This window comes from Nerophis ophidion, linkage group LG13 (genome assembly GCF_033978795.1).
Source record: "Nerophis ophidion isolate RoL-2023_Sa linkage group LG13, RoL_Noph_v1.0, whole genome shotgun sequence".
In the NCBI taxonomy this organism is placed as follows: domain Eukaryota; kingdom Metazoa; phylum Chordata; class Actinopteri; order Syngnathiformes; family Syngnathidae; genus Nerophis; species Nerophis ophidion.
Genome location: NC_084623.1, coordinates 48876357 through 48890596, shown reverse-complemented (window position 1 = coordinate 48890596; position 14240 = coordinate 48876357). Strand labels below are relative to the sequence as shown.

At 40.1% G+C, this 14240-nt stretch overlaps 1 protein-coding gene across 1 annotated transcript in view; it reads right to left on the bottom strand.

The window, feature by feature from the left end:
- LOC133564047 (WD repeat-containing protein 49-like) overlaps nt 1–14240 on the bottom strand; it is a 115520-nt gene that overhangs the window by 35673 nt on the left and 65607 nt on the right. The window contains exons 14-18 of the mRNA XM_061918129.1: nt 9245–9334; nt 8922–8996; nt 6387–6578; nt 6192–6299; nt 5668–5858 (exon numbers count right to left, since the gene is read on the bottom strand). Of these exons, the coding sequence (XP_061774113.1) occupies nt 5668–5858; nt 6192–6299; nt 6387–6578; nt 8922–8996; nt 9245–9334 (656 nt within the window). The remainder of the gene's footprint in view (nt 1–5667; nt 5859–6191; nt 6300–6386; nt 6579–8921; nt 8997–9244; nt 9335–14240) is intronic.

Here is a 14240-nt window from a genome sequence, read left to right as displayed (position 1 = left end):
CCACGTCCCAAGAGCTAGCTTCTGTAGCCGAGGATCGGACCGCCAAGTGCCCTGCCTTCGGCTGCCGCCCAGCTCACAATGCACCCGACCTCTATGGCCCCTCCTATGAGTGGTGAGCCCATTGGAGGGATGACCCACGTTGCCTCTTCGGGCTGTGCCCGGCCGGGCCCCATGGGAACAGGCCCGACCACCAGGCGCTCGCCATCGTGCCCCAACTCCGGGCCTGGCTCCAGAGCGGGGCCCCGGTGACCCACGTCCGGGCGAGGGAAATCTGGGTTCATTTCGTTGTAATTCCATAGAAGTCTTTGAGCTGCTCTTTGTCTGATCACTCACCTAGGACCTGTTTGTCTTGGGAGACCCTACCAGGGGGCATGAAAACCCCCAGACAACATAGCTCCTAGGATCATTGGGACACGCAAACTCCTCTACCACGGTAAGGTAGCAGCTCAGAGAGGAGTGTCAAAGTACCATAATCATAATTTTCCTGAAGGAACTCTCCTGAAGGAATCAATAAAGTACTATCTATCTATCTATCCATCTATCTATCTATCTATCAATCACGGTTTTCTAATAACTCATTAGAAAATATTAAAACGATCGGCCTCATTCGTGTGCCTGGGGAGAGACACAGGCCACAACATTCGATTTCGGTGAGAAATGTCTTTTTTTGGCGGACAGATTTTCGGTGCATCACTGGTCAATAGTGCGCAAATAATAGGCTATGATATATATATATAGTGGGGCAAAAAAGTATTTAGTCAGTCACCGATTGTGCAAGTTCTCCCACTTAAAATGATGACGGAGGTCTGTAATTTTCATCATAGGTACACTTCAACTGTGATAGACAGAATGTGAAAAAAAATCCAGGAATTCGCATTGTAGGAATTTTAAAGAATTTATTTGTAAATTATGGTGGAAATTAAGTATTTGGTCAACCAGTCAAAGCTCTCACTGATGGAAGGAGGTTTTGGCTCAAAATCTTATGAAACATAGCCCCATTAATTCTTTCTTTCCCACGGATGAATCGTCCTGTCCCCTTAGCAGAAAAACAGCCCCAAAGCATGATGTTTCCACCCTCATGCTTCACAGTAGGTGTGGTGTTCTTGGGATGCAACTCAGTATTCTTCTTCTTCCAAACACGACGAGTTGAGTTTATACCAAAAAGTTCTATTTTGGTTTCATCTGACCACATGACATTCTCCCATTCCTCTGCTGTATGATCCATGTATCCATTTTGGTATAAACTCAACTCATCATGTTTGGAGGAAGAAGAATACTGAGTTGCATCCCAAGAACACCATAACTACTGTGAAGCATGGGGGTGGAAACATCATGCTTTGGGGCTGTTTTTCTGCTACGGGGACAGGACGATGAATCCGTGTTAAGGAAAGAATGAATGGGGCCATGTATCGTGAGATTTTGAGCCAAAACCTCCTTCCATCAGTGAGAGCTTTGAATGGTTGACCAAATACTTATTTTCCACCGTAATTTACAAATAAATTCTTTAAAATTCCTACAATGTGAATTCCTGGATTTTTTTTTTCACATTCTGTCTCTCACAGTTGAAGTGTACCTATGATGAAAATTACAGACCTCTGTCATCATTTTAAGTGGGAGAACTTGCACAATCGGTGGCTGACTAAATACTTTTTTGCCCCACTGTATATATATATAAATATATATATATATATTTTTTTGTTTGTTTTGTTTTGTTTTTTTTCGTTTTTTTTGTTTTATTCCTAAGAAATAGAGATTATTGAAAGACCAGAATTGATGTGTACACTCTGGCGTATTTGCCTACATGTTGCATACATTGTGTAAGTTGTTTACGTGAGTGAGTTGAAGAAAAAAAAGCTAACGTAGATCAACGCTCAAGTCCGTGTTGCCTTTAAAAGATTAAAACCATCCCAAATATCCTACATTATAATTAATCCATTTATACAATATATTACTTTAACTTATTTTAATGTAAAAAACAACAACACATTTTTTAGGTGTGGCAAATTCTACTTTAATTTGTAGCTGTAATCGCAGCGACTTCCCTGTTCATTTACAGAATCGGGTCAACTTCCTTTGTTTTCACTTTTATAGAACTGCGCATGCAAGTGACATCGGGCCACATTGGGGCCACATTGAGGCCACATTGAGGCCACATTGGGCTGTGTGCACGTTGTTGCGTTTGGACCAGATGTTCCTCCGAGGGAATTTAAGTTGCTGGTCAATCCCAAATTCTTTTGATGACACATAAGCTGACTTTAAATGATCACCCGGAACAGAATGGGTATTTTGCAATTTATTCCAAAGCTTTGGAGAGACCAACCTAAAAAACAACACATTCAAATCGCGTCGCCTAGTTGATCTGAAAACCTTACGGAAGCGCTGTCTTCTTCAATATCTCCCTCGCCCCCACCCACCGGAACAAATACACATATCTATTGTTCTGCTTAGCCTGAGACAGGAATAGATAAAAAGGGAGTATAGCTACTCCCTACATTCCTAAAGCTTCAACGTTAACACACACAGTTTACTAGCTCACAACCAAAAAAACAAACAAATGGAAAAACACTAGCTGTTTTCAAATATGACTATGAATATAAAGAAATAACGCTTAAATATGGATATATGTAGGTATCTATCTCCTTCAACGTTTCTACTGGAGTCTGATATTTCACCTGTACTCTAAACCACAGGGAAAAATCTGATCCAATTTGCCCAACTTCAGTGTAAACCTAGTATTAGATGCTGACCTTCATTACTAGTTATTGTTTTGTCATTGTTGTCTCGTGAAATCCCACCGTTGTCGTCAAGTTTATACGAACTACTTGCCAAATGAAGCTATTTTTTAGCCCGTGCGTTGTCATTAGGACAAAATGTAAGGAGTTGCCAGGGTGAGCTGCACTTGCGTCTGCAAGCACATCACAGTGCAAACGTTCAAGTCATGCAGTTGATCCCAAAGCACACTTGCCGAGGGACAGGATTTCAACCAGAGCGCTGAGCATGCCCGGCTTTTTCAACTTGACTTCCACACATACATTTGCATAAATTAAACTGGGAGCAATATGAGCTTCAACGATCTGAATTCGCCTCCTCTCATGAACAGCGACAAAGACTCGAGGACTGGATATTATGGAAATGATACATGAGAGGGGTTATTTGACTGTAATAATGGGAAAAGTCAAACGGCCTCTGAGGTACCAGACAGTATAGAAACCTTTGATCGTGTCACTCTTTGGTTCATGTAGTCGATTTTTCGGTTAAAATTTTTTATGTGTGTTTGTTATTGCACCCTTCCAAACGTCTATGTTGTCCGTAAGGATGTTCCGATCAGGGTTTTATCCTGCCGATTCTGATACCAATCCTTTGGGTGTTTTTTTTTGCTTGTCCTACCTGGCACTGTTTCACGTAACATTCAATGGTGCCATGTTTCGATACCTGGTCACGCCCGGTTGCCAACTCAGTTCTTCGCATCTCGGCAATTAAATTGACTCAAAAAAAATCGCTCCACGTTTAGTCGAGTAAGGCTCAACTTCTCTAAAAATGCACTAGCTTGATGCTAATTCAAAAATAAGGATGGGGAGAGGGTCACCACTTTTTGAACAAATGTGTGAGCAAATTTACCATCAGTTTAAGAACATTTCTCAACCGGTTATTGCGAGGAATTTAGGGATATCACCATCTAAGGTCTGTAATATCATCAAAAATTTCAAAAAATCTGGAGAAATCCCCGCATGTATAACATTGAATGGATCCTTCAGGCTGTACTGCATCAATACTCGACATCAGTGTGTAAATGATATCACCACATGGGCTCAGGAACACTTCAGAAAACCACTGTCAGTAACTACAGTTTCTCGCTACATCTGTAATTGCAAGTTATTACCACTGCTGTAAGGCCTTACAAGAGTGGTAATAAAAGATGTGTCAGGTTCAAACATCTATTAATCAGACAAGAACCAAGGAACCAAGCAGACACAGGTTTAAATATGGCTCATTAGGAAACACGTGTTTTGGGCTGTACTCTAGTTACAGATCCAAACAACGTTCTAAAGAACAGCCCGCGTGCCTCCTGTATTTAGTAGGGAAATCCCGATTACATCATTGTGACTGAGGGAAAGGGGGGAGTGGACTCGACTCAAGATATGATAATACAAAAATGCTAATATGTTGACACTTGGTGCTATCGCCCAGTCTGTTCTTGTGCTGGTCCCAGAACAGAATGATTGGCCTTGGCAGTCAGCATGCGGAATCTGGACAGAACACTCATAGGAAAGAAAGGCAAGCAATCTCTCAGATTGCTAGTTCTGCACAAATAAAGAAAAAACGCTTCAGCACAAATTGACAATACTTTATAGTAACGGCCCTTAAGCATATAGTTATGATGATAATATATACATAATTATTCTAAAGATGCAACCTATGCTTAAAAGAGAAACTGTTTATTATATATCACCCAGACCTGTCATCTCTCAACAAGTGCAGCGAAATCATATCAGCATGCCGTCACAGACGGAAACACCTCCTAGGCAACACATGAGCCAATCACCACGCCCCTACGCCTGCCTGTACCCACCCACTCTGTGCCCTATATAAACCATTGTATGTGAATGCTTCCATTAAAATCTCCTGATGATTGAGGGAACCCCTCCTGAAACAGTTCTTTAGAGATGAAGTAGTCTTGTGATTTTTCCCACACATACATCCATACATACATATATATATATATATATATATATATATATATATTAGGGCGGTGGATCTTTGGGTGTCCCATGATTCGATTCAATCTCGATTCTTGGGGTCACGATTCGATAATATATCGATTTTTTCGATTCGATTCGATTCTCGATTCAAAAAACATGTTTTTCCGATTCAAAACGATTCTGTATTCATTCAATACATAGGGTTTCAGCAGGATCTACCCCAGTCTGCTGACATGCAAGCAGAGTAGTAGATTTAAAAAAAAAAAAGCTTTTATAATTGTAAAGGACAATGTTTTATCACCTAATTGCTATAATGTAATTTTTTTTTAACTATTGAACGAACCAAAAATATGACTTATTTTATCTTTGTGAAAATATTGGACACAGTGTGTTGTCAAGCTTACGAGATGCGATGCAAGTGTAAGCCACTGTGACACTATTGTTCTTTTTTTGTAGAGTGGCCGTGCCAGCAACTTGAGGGTTCCAGATTCGATCCCCACTTGCACCATCTTAGACACAGCCGTTGTGTCGTTGGGCACCCAACTGCTCCCAGTTCCACCCACACTGGTTTAAATGTAACTTAGATATTTGGTTTTACTATGTAAAACACTTTGAGTCACTAGAGAAAAGCGCTATATAAATATAATTCACTTCACCTAATAGTAAAGCCAATGCATATTAGCATCAAGCGAGCACATTTTTGGAACAGTGGAGCCTTATTTTACTCACTTTGGAGCATATTTTTTTGAGTCGGTTTCTTTGTTGGCATTTAAAATTGCAACATTAACTAGTTACTTTGGCTGAGTCCGCTCTCAGTGCTGCTGGAGTGATCGCCAAGGGCCGACGTGCAAACTAGGTACCGAAAAATGGCACTATTGGATTTTACGTGAATCGGTGCAAACAACCATTGGCACTCATATTTACACGATTCAAAATCTCTACTTAAAATGAAGACTCAGTACGGTACCTTGATGTCCCACGTCCTGATGGTTCCCTCTCGATCCGCTGTGACTAGAAATGTTCCACAGGGACTGACAGTCATGACAATAGGTCCTGGTTGTCTGTTGTGAGCCTCGAACTGTGCCAGGAGACGCCCACTAACTGTATTCCAGAATCTGACCAGTCCAGAAATGCCACATGACACCAAGTCTGCACTACCTAAAGCAATTAAAATGTCAAAAATAACTTTTAATAACCATAGTATTCCTAAACTTAAAGAAAAACTCTACTTTTTGGGGGGAATTTTTCCTATCATTTACAAGACGATGAGGTGAATTATACCGTGTACCATTTATTTATATGATTGTGAGCTAGCATGTGTTTGTATTTGGTCTTGGAAATATGCCCTTAGATAACTTCAAAGGAGCAAATTTCCATCCCAAACTCTCCAGAGAGTGGTGGCTCTTGTCCCCGGAAAATTGTAATCCTACAGGAATGCAGGTTTGGAGTTCAGGAGTGATAATAAAAACATTAGCAACATCTGGTAGGAACCCCCCACAGGTAGGAGTAGAGGATACGGGCGGGAGGTCACCTGACTCAAACTGATCTGAGGAATAATGTCAAAGAAAGACTGACTGGCCAGACTGACTGTTTCCAAAGCTAGAACCACAAAGAGTAAGGGTCTTTGTGTAAAAAGTATTTAAGGACAGTTGTCCAAGAAGACAGCAGAGGAGTAATCAGGCCCACACTTTCTCCTGGAGCTTCCGCTCCAGTCTCGATCTGCTGTGACTAGAAATGTTCCACAGGGACTGACAGTCATGATGACAACAGGGCCTGGTTGTCTGTTGTGAGCCTCGAACTGTGCCAGGAGACGCCCATTAACTGTATTCCAGAATCTGACCAGTCCAGAACTGCCACATGACACCAAGTCTGCACTACCTACAGCAATTCAAATGTCAAAAATAACTTTTAGTATTCATAAACTTAAAGAAAAACTCTAGTTTTGGGGGGAATTTTGCCTATCATTTACAAGACGATGAGGTGAATTATACCGTGTACCATTTATTTATATGATTGTGAGCTAGCGTGTGTTTGTATTTGGTCACGGAAATATGCCCTTAGATAACTTCAAAGGAGCAGATGTCCATCCCAAACTCTCCAGAGAGGGGTGGCTCTTGTCCCCGGAAAATTGTAATCCTACAGGAATGCAGGTTTGGAGTTCAGGAGTGATAATAAAAACATTAGCAACATCTGGTAGGAACCCCCCACAGGTAGGAGTAGAGGATAGTGCTGGAGGTCACCTGACTCAAACTGATCAGAGGAATAATGTCAAAGAAAGTCTGACTGGCCAGACTGATTGTTTTCAAAGCTAGAACCACAAAGAGTAAGGGTCTTTGTGTAAAAAGTATTTAAGGACAGTTGTCCAAGATGACAGAAGAGGAGTAATCAGGCCCACTCTTTCTCCTGGAGCTTCCGCTCCAGTCTGAGGCTCGATAAAACAAATAAAGCTTTTTGTTCGACGATTTCTTGTTGGCGTCTTCTTGGCTCATCAACAATCATACGACCAACAAATATACAACAGTTACAACCTATGTCTTTGCCTTTTCTGTGCATTCTAAAAAGTGAAAAACTGCTAGTACTAGGCGGCTAACAATGCAGGTAATGGCGATTCATCTATTCCAACTATAAAGCAGTCTAAAGAAACATCCGAAAACCACCAACAACACTCCATTTACATGCAGTGACCAGCATGCTAACCAAGCTACAGTATAGCGACACTGTTATTGTGAGAGCTAACACAGAGGAACTACTTTTCTATGCCTTGCTCACACTGCTCCTCCGACCACTGGTAAGTAGCCAGCTACTAACTAGCTTGAGCTGTAACAATGCTGGTAAGAAAAAAAATAGCTCCTGTATTGCCTTTGAATTATTAAAAGGTAATACTAAGTCATAAATCATGTATTGCACCTGTATAGTAGAAATGTTGTGCCGAGAAGTTGGTCAACTATGGCTCACAATGAAATGGAACGCAGCATAAGACCATCGCAACATCGCCAAGAAGCCTTTTTTTAAAAGTAAGGATTATTTTGAATTTATTTGCTCAGAAAGAGCGCATGTGCTGAAAGATACAACCATCCATTCCGTCTGCATCCAAGTGAGAGCGGATATTGTAGGTTGTATGTTCTTTTTTGATTGTTACCTGCAGTGCAACATGATAACAATCCAAAGCTCTCGCAAAGTTTTCCATAAGCGGTGGCGAACACAGAAAGTGCTCTCCTCGGTTGTTGTTTTTGACGAGAGTCAATCAATGCGCCTAGAAAATAAGCACGATACTCTAAATATCACATTTAATCGTCCTGTTACCACATTGTTTAGAACATGTGTTAGAATAATTGTTTCTAAATTATCACAAAAAACTTTGTATTATATTGTGTTCCGGACAAGAAGACAAACGGTTGAAACCTTCCAAGAAGAATGCTCGTAAAACTCCACTAGGACTACAAAGCGGACAGATGGCGGGATCTGCCCAACTTCCACAGGAACTCTTTTTGAACTATTTTATGGAACTATATTTGAACTATTTTATGGGACTCTCCTGATTGATTGATTGATTGATTGATTGATTGATTGATACTTTTATTAGTAGACATATTCCGTACAATTGACCACTAAATGGTAACACCCAAATAAGTTTTTCAACTTGTTTAAGTCGGGGTCCACGTTAATCAATTCATTGAACTATTTTATGAGACTCTTTTTGAACTATTTGACGAACTCTCTTCTAACTGTTTGGTAGCCGAAGGCAATGCTGTTTACGGCCCACTTCCCCCAGGAAGCAGCTATGGGAAGGAGGGGGAAGAAAGTCAAATAAAGAAGGAGGAGTACAATCTTGGGGCAGAGCGTGGTGCAGGACTGTACAGAGAGTACAGTGGCCATGTCTCTCCTCAGATCTGAGTCCAAATTTAATTATTTCTGTTTGATTCTTTGCCTTTTGTCTTGTTTAATGGATGTCATCAGTGTTTAAACCCGACAGCATGTTTAAAGAAATTGAGATTTTTTTTAGAGGGCTTTATAGGCGGAATAGGGGAATCCCCATTATCTGCATTGTTCGCCGCCTCTTACTAGCAGTTTTTCACTATTTAGAAGGCACAGAAAAGGGAAAATCCGGCCTCTAATCGTCTCAAACAGGGATTGTGGATGAAATTCCCCCACAAAAGAAGAAGAAGGAAGAAGAAACACAGGCGGGCATAAAGACAAACAGAAGGACGGATAAATATTCACCAGTTGCTATTTGTGCTGACGTACGATCTTGCAAAAACTTCAAGCAGGTGACGGCATCGAGGGAATTCTCCTTTCCTTCAAATCAATCAGCCAAAAAAAAAGGTCATGTTCACAAGCAAAGTAAGTTATTTATTGCTGAACAAATGTTAGAACATCTCTGCTGGCGTTTATTTAAGTCAGTGTTGCACCGGGGTCACGTGCATTTCCTAGGACGTTGTTTACAAGTATACACATTTTACAATATTGAACGAGGGAAAGTGGTGTAAGTGCTTTTTTAGTTTGCGCTCGCATGTCTGCGTGCACGTGGGGGCCGAGCTACTTACTGAATTCTTCATGCTGAGCTGGCGGCCGCAGGGTTCTTAAAGCTTTTTCGGTGTTGTCGTTCCACACTATAATCTCTCCATCGCGACTTCCTGCACATTACGGTATTAATAGTAATACAACACAAGCAAACAACTTCATCCGTAAGACACTTTTAAGGGGAACTGCACTTTTTCCTTCCCAATCATGAGAGACAGGAACACACATCCCATTTTTTATTTATTTATTTTGAGGGGGGGATTTTTTTTTTAAAATGCTTCAAGGATGCGACGAATAGGAGTCACCACTGAAGCCTTCAAAGCCCTCTAAGACAACTTCAAAACCCATTAAACGTTTTGCATACACGCTGCAATGATTAATATAATGTAGTAACAGGCACCTTCATAACAATATGTAATATGTAGAATATTTACTGTATTTTGGTCGTTTCAGCAACATTAATTTACGTTTCCATGGCAACACACTTCGGACTTCTAGCAACAACAACTGACTTCCTGAAACAAAGGTGTGTGTGTCTTCTAATCGTGGTAGATTCGCTAACAAACAATAATTTTTGGACAATGAGGATTCACAAACGTAACTTTTTGAAGCTGAATATACTGAGGATGAACTAATACTTATGGAAGTGAGCAAGAAGGAAGGGTGAGACGTTGGAGCAGACAGAACCCGAGAGAGTGAGGTAAAAGCGACAACGCCATAAATGTGGCTCATGTGAGTAACTGTTATAGCCTGCAAAGCTCTCTAAAACAACTTCAAAACCCGCCATCAACGTTTTATATACATGTTGCAAGTCTATATATAATGTAGTAACATACACCTTCGTAACAATATGTAATATGTAGAATATTTACTGTATTTTGATCGTTTCAGCACATTGCTTTCCGTTACCATGGCAACACACTTCCGACTTCTAGCACCAACAACTGACTTCCTGAAACAAAGGCGTGTTTGTCTTCTAATCGTGGTAGATTCGCTAACAAACAATAATTTTTGGACAATTGAGGATTCACAACCATAACTTTTTGAAGCTGGATATACTGAGGATGAACTAATGCTTATGGATGTGAGCAAGAAGGAAGGGTGAGACGTTGGAGCAGACGGAACCCGAGACAGTGAGGTGAAAGCAACAACGCCATAAATGTGGCTCATGTGAGTAACTGTTATAGCCTGCAAAGCCCTGTAAAACAACTTCAAAACCCTCCATCAACGTTTTATATACATGCTGCAAGTATGTATTTAATGTAGTAACATACACCTTCATAACAATATGTAATATGTAGAATATTTACTGTATTTTAGTCGTTTCAGCAACATTCATTTACGTTTCCATGGCAACACACTTCGGACTTCTAGCAACAACAACTGACTTCCTGAAACAAAGGCGTGTGTGTCTTCTAATCGTGGCAGATACGCTAATAAACAGTAATTTTTGGACAATTGAGGATTCACAACCACAACTTTTTGAAGCTGGATATACTGAGGATGAACTAATGCTTATGGAAGTGAGCAAGAAGGAAGGGTGAGACGTTGGAGCAGACGGAAGCCGAGAGAGTGAGGTGAAAGCAACAACGCCATAAATGTGGCTCATGTGAGTAACTGTTATAGCCTGCAAAGCCCTCTAAAACAACTTCAAAACCTTCCATCAACGCTTTATATACATGCTGCAAGTCTATTTATAATGTAATAACATACACCGACATAACAATATGTAATATGTAGACTATTTACTGTATTTTAGTCGTTTCAGCACATTGCTTTCCGTTTCCATGGCAACACACTTCCGACTTCTAGCAACAACAACTGACTTCCTGAAACAAAGGCGTGTGTGTCTTCTAATCGTGGCAGATTCGCTAACAAACGAACATTTTTGGACAATTGAGGATTCACAACCATAACTTTTTGAAGCTGAAAATACTGAGGATGAACTACTGCTTATGGAAGCGAGCAAGAAGGAAGGGTGAGACGTTGGAGCAGACGGAACCCGAGAGAGTGAGGTGAAAGCGACAACGCCATAAATGTGGCTCATGTGAGTAGCTGTTATAGCCTGCAAAGCCCTCTAAAACAACTTCAAAACCTTCCATCAACGTTTTATATACATGCTGCAAGTCTGCATATAATGTAGTAACATACACCTTCATAACAATATGTAATATGTAGAATATTTACTGTATTTTGGTCGTTTCACCACATTTCTTTCCGTTTCCATGGCAACACACTTCCGACTACTAGCAACAACAACTGACTTCCTGAAACAAAGGCGTGTGTGTCATCTAATCGTGGCAGATTCGCTAACAAACAATTTTTGGACAATTGAGGATTCAAAACCATAACTTTTTGAAGCTGGATATACTGAGGATGAACTACTGCTCATGGAAGCGAGCAAGAAGGAAGGGTGAGACGTTGGAGCAGACGGAAGCCGAGAGAGTGAGGTGAAAGCGACAACGCCATAAATGTGGCTCATGTGAGTAACTGTTATAGCCTGCAAAGCCCTCTAAAACAACTTCAAAACCCTCCATCAACGTTTTATATACATGCTGCAAGTCTATATATAATGTAGTAACATACACCTTCATAACAATATGTAATATGTAGAATATTTACTGTATGTTGGTCGTTTCAGCCCATTGCTTTTCGTTTCCATGGCAACACACTTCGGACTTCTAGCAACAACTGACTTCCTGAAACAAAGGCGTGTATGTCTTCTAATCGTGGCAGATTCGCTAACAAACTAAAATTTTTTGGACAATTGAGGATTCAAAACCATAACTTTTTGAAGCTGGATATACTGAGGATGAACTAATGCTTATGGAAGTGAGCAAGAAGGAAGGGTGAGACGTTAGAGCAGACGGAACCCGAGAGAGTGATGTGAAAGCGACAATGCCATAAATGTGGCTCATGTGAGTAACTGTTATAGCCTGCAAAGCCCTTTAAAACAACTTCAAAACCCTCCATCAACGTTTTATATACATGCTGCAAGTCTATTTATAATGTAGTAACATACACCGCCATAACAATATGTAATATGTAGACTATATACTGTATTTTAGTCGCTTCAGCACATTGCTTTCCGTTTCCATGGCAACACACTTCCGACTTCTAGCAACAACAACTGACTTCCTGAAACAAAGGCGTGTATGTCTTCTAATCGTGACAGATTCGCTAACAAACAACAAACATGAATCTTTTTGGACAATTGACGATTTGCAACCATAACTTTTTGAAGCTGAAAATACTGAGGATGAACCACTGCTTATGGAAGCGTGCAAGAAAGAAGGGTGAGACGTTGGAGAAGACGGACGCCGAGAGAGTGAGGTGAAAGAGAAAATGCCATAAATGTGGAACGTCTTAATAGATAAAAACAGCTGTCAGATGCGGCTAATGTGAGTCACCGTCGTAGCCTTCAAAGCCTGTAAGACAACTTTAAAACCCTCCATCAACGTTTCATATACACGCTGCAAGTAAATATATAAAATGTAGTAACCGTCATGGTTGTAACAAAATAGAATATGTTCAATATTTACGTATTTTGATTATTTTAATGATCCATTTTGTGCATTGATTTCCATTTCCATTTTCGTCTTCCGACTTCTAGTAACAACTGTGTGTCCGACTTCCTGAAACAAAGGCGTGTATGTCTTCTAATCGTGACAGATTCGCTAACAAACAACAAACATGACTATTTTTGGACAATTGACGATTCGAAACCTTACTTTATGAAGCTGAAAATACTGAGGATGAACCACTGCTTATTGAAGCGTGCAAGAAAAGAAGGGTGAGACGTTGGAGCAGACGGACGCCGAGAGAGTGAGGTGAAAGAGACAACGTAATAAATGTGGAACGTCTTAATAGATAAAAGCACCTGTCAGATGCGGCTAATGTGAGTCACCGTCGTAGCTTTCAAAGCCTGTAAGACAACTTTAAAACTCTCCATCAACGTTTAATATACACGCTGCAAGTCTATATATAATGTAGTAACATACACCTTCATAACAATATGTAATATGTACAATATACACTCTGCAAGTACATATATAAAATGTAGTAACCGTCACGGTTGTAACAAAATACATGTTCAATATTTACATATTTTGATCATTTTAATTATCCATTTTAAGCATTGATTTCCGTTTCCATTATCGTCTTCCGACTTCTAGTAACAACTGTGTGTCCGACTTCCTGAAACAAAGGCGTGTGTGTCTTCTAATCGTGGCATATTCGCTAACAAACAACAAAGACGACTATTTTTGGCCAAATGAGGATTCACAACCATAACTTTTTGACGCTGAATATACTGAGGATGAACTACTGCTTCTAGATTGATTGATTGATATATTTTTATTTCAAATATGCAAAAAACAAAACAAAACAAACAAGAGCAAGCATGATCCAATACAGTGCTATAGCCTTAACGGCTATTATAACAAAATGAAAACAATGAAGAATAAAAAAAACAAATGAGCATTCGACTTTTTTGTTTGTTTTTTTTTTCTTTTTTTTTTTTTACATATTTGAAAAGGAGTGAGAAGAAGTATACACTTATTCAATCCCACCCCTTTTCTTTAAATCATAAATTACTCTGAGCTCGAACTTCCTTGTTCACTCTATGTACAAACTTAATGAGCTTGTATATAAATAAATGATAAATATATACATATATATGCACACTACACACATACATAGCCACACCGTTACCACAAGTGCTCATGGAAATAGTATCATGAAAGATGAGAGCAAGAAGGAAGGGTGAGACGTTGGCGCAGACGGAAGCCGAGAGAGTGGGGTGAAAGGGAAAACGCCATAAATGTGGCTCATGTGAGTGACTGTTATAGCCTGCAAAGCCCTCTAAAACAACATCAAAACCTTCCATCAACGTTTTATATACATGCTGCAAGTCTATTTATAATGTAGTAACATACACCGCCATAACAATATGTAATATGTAGACTATTTACTGTATTTTAGTCGTTTCAGCACATTGCTTTCCGTTTCCATGGCAAC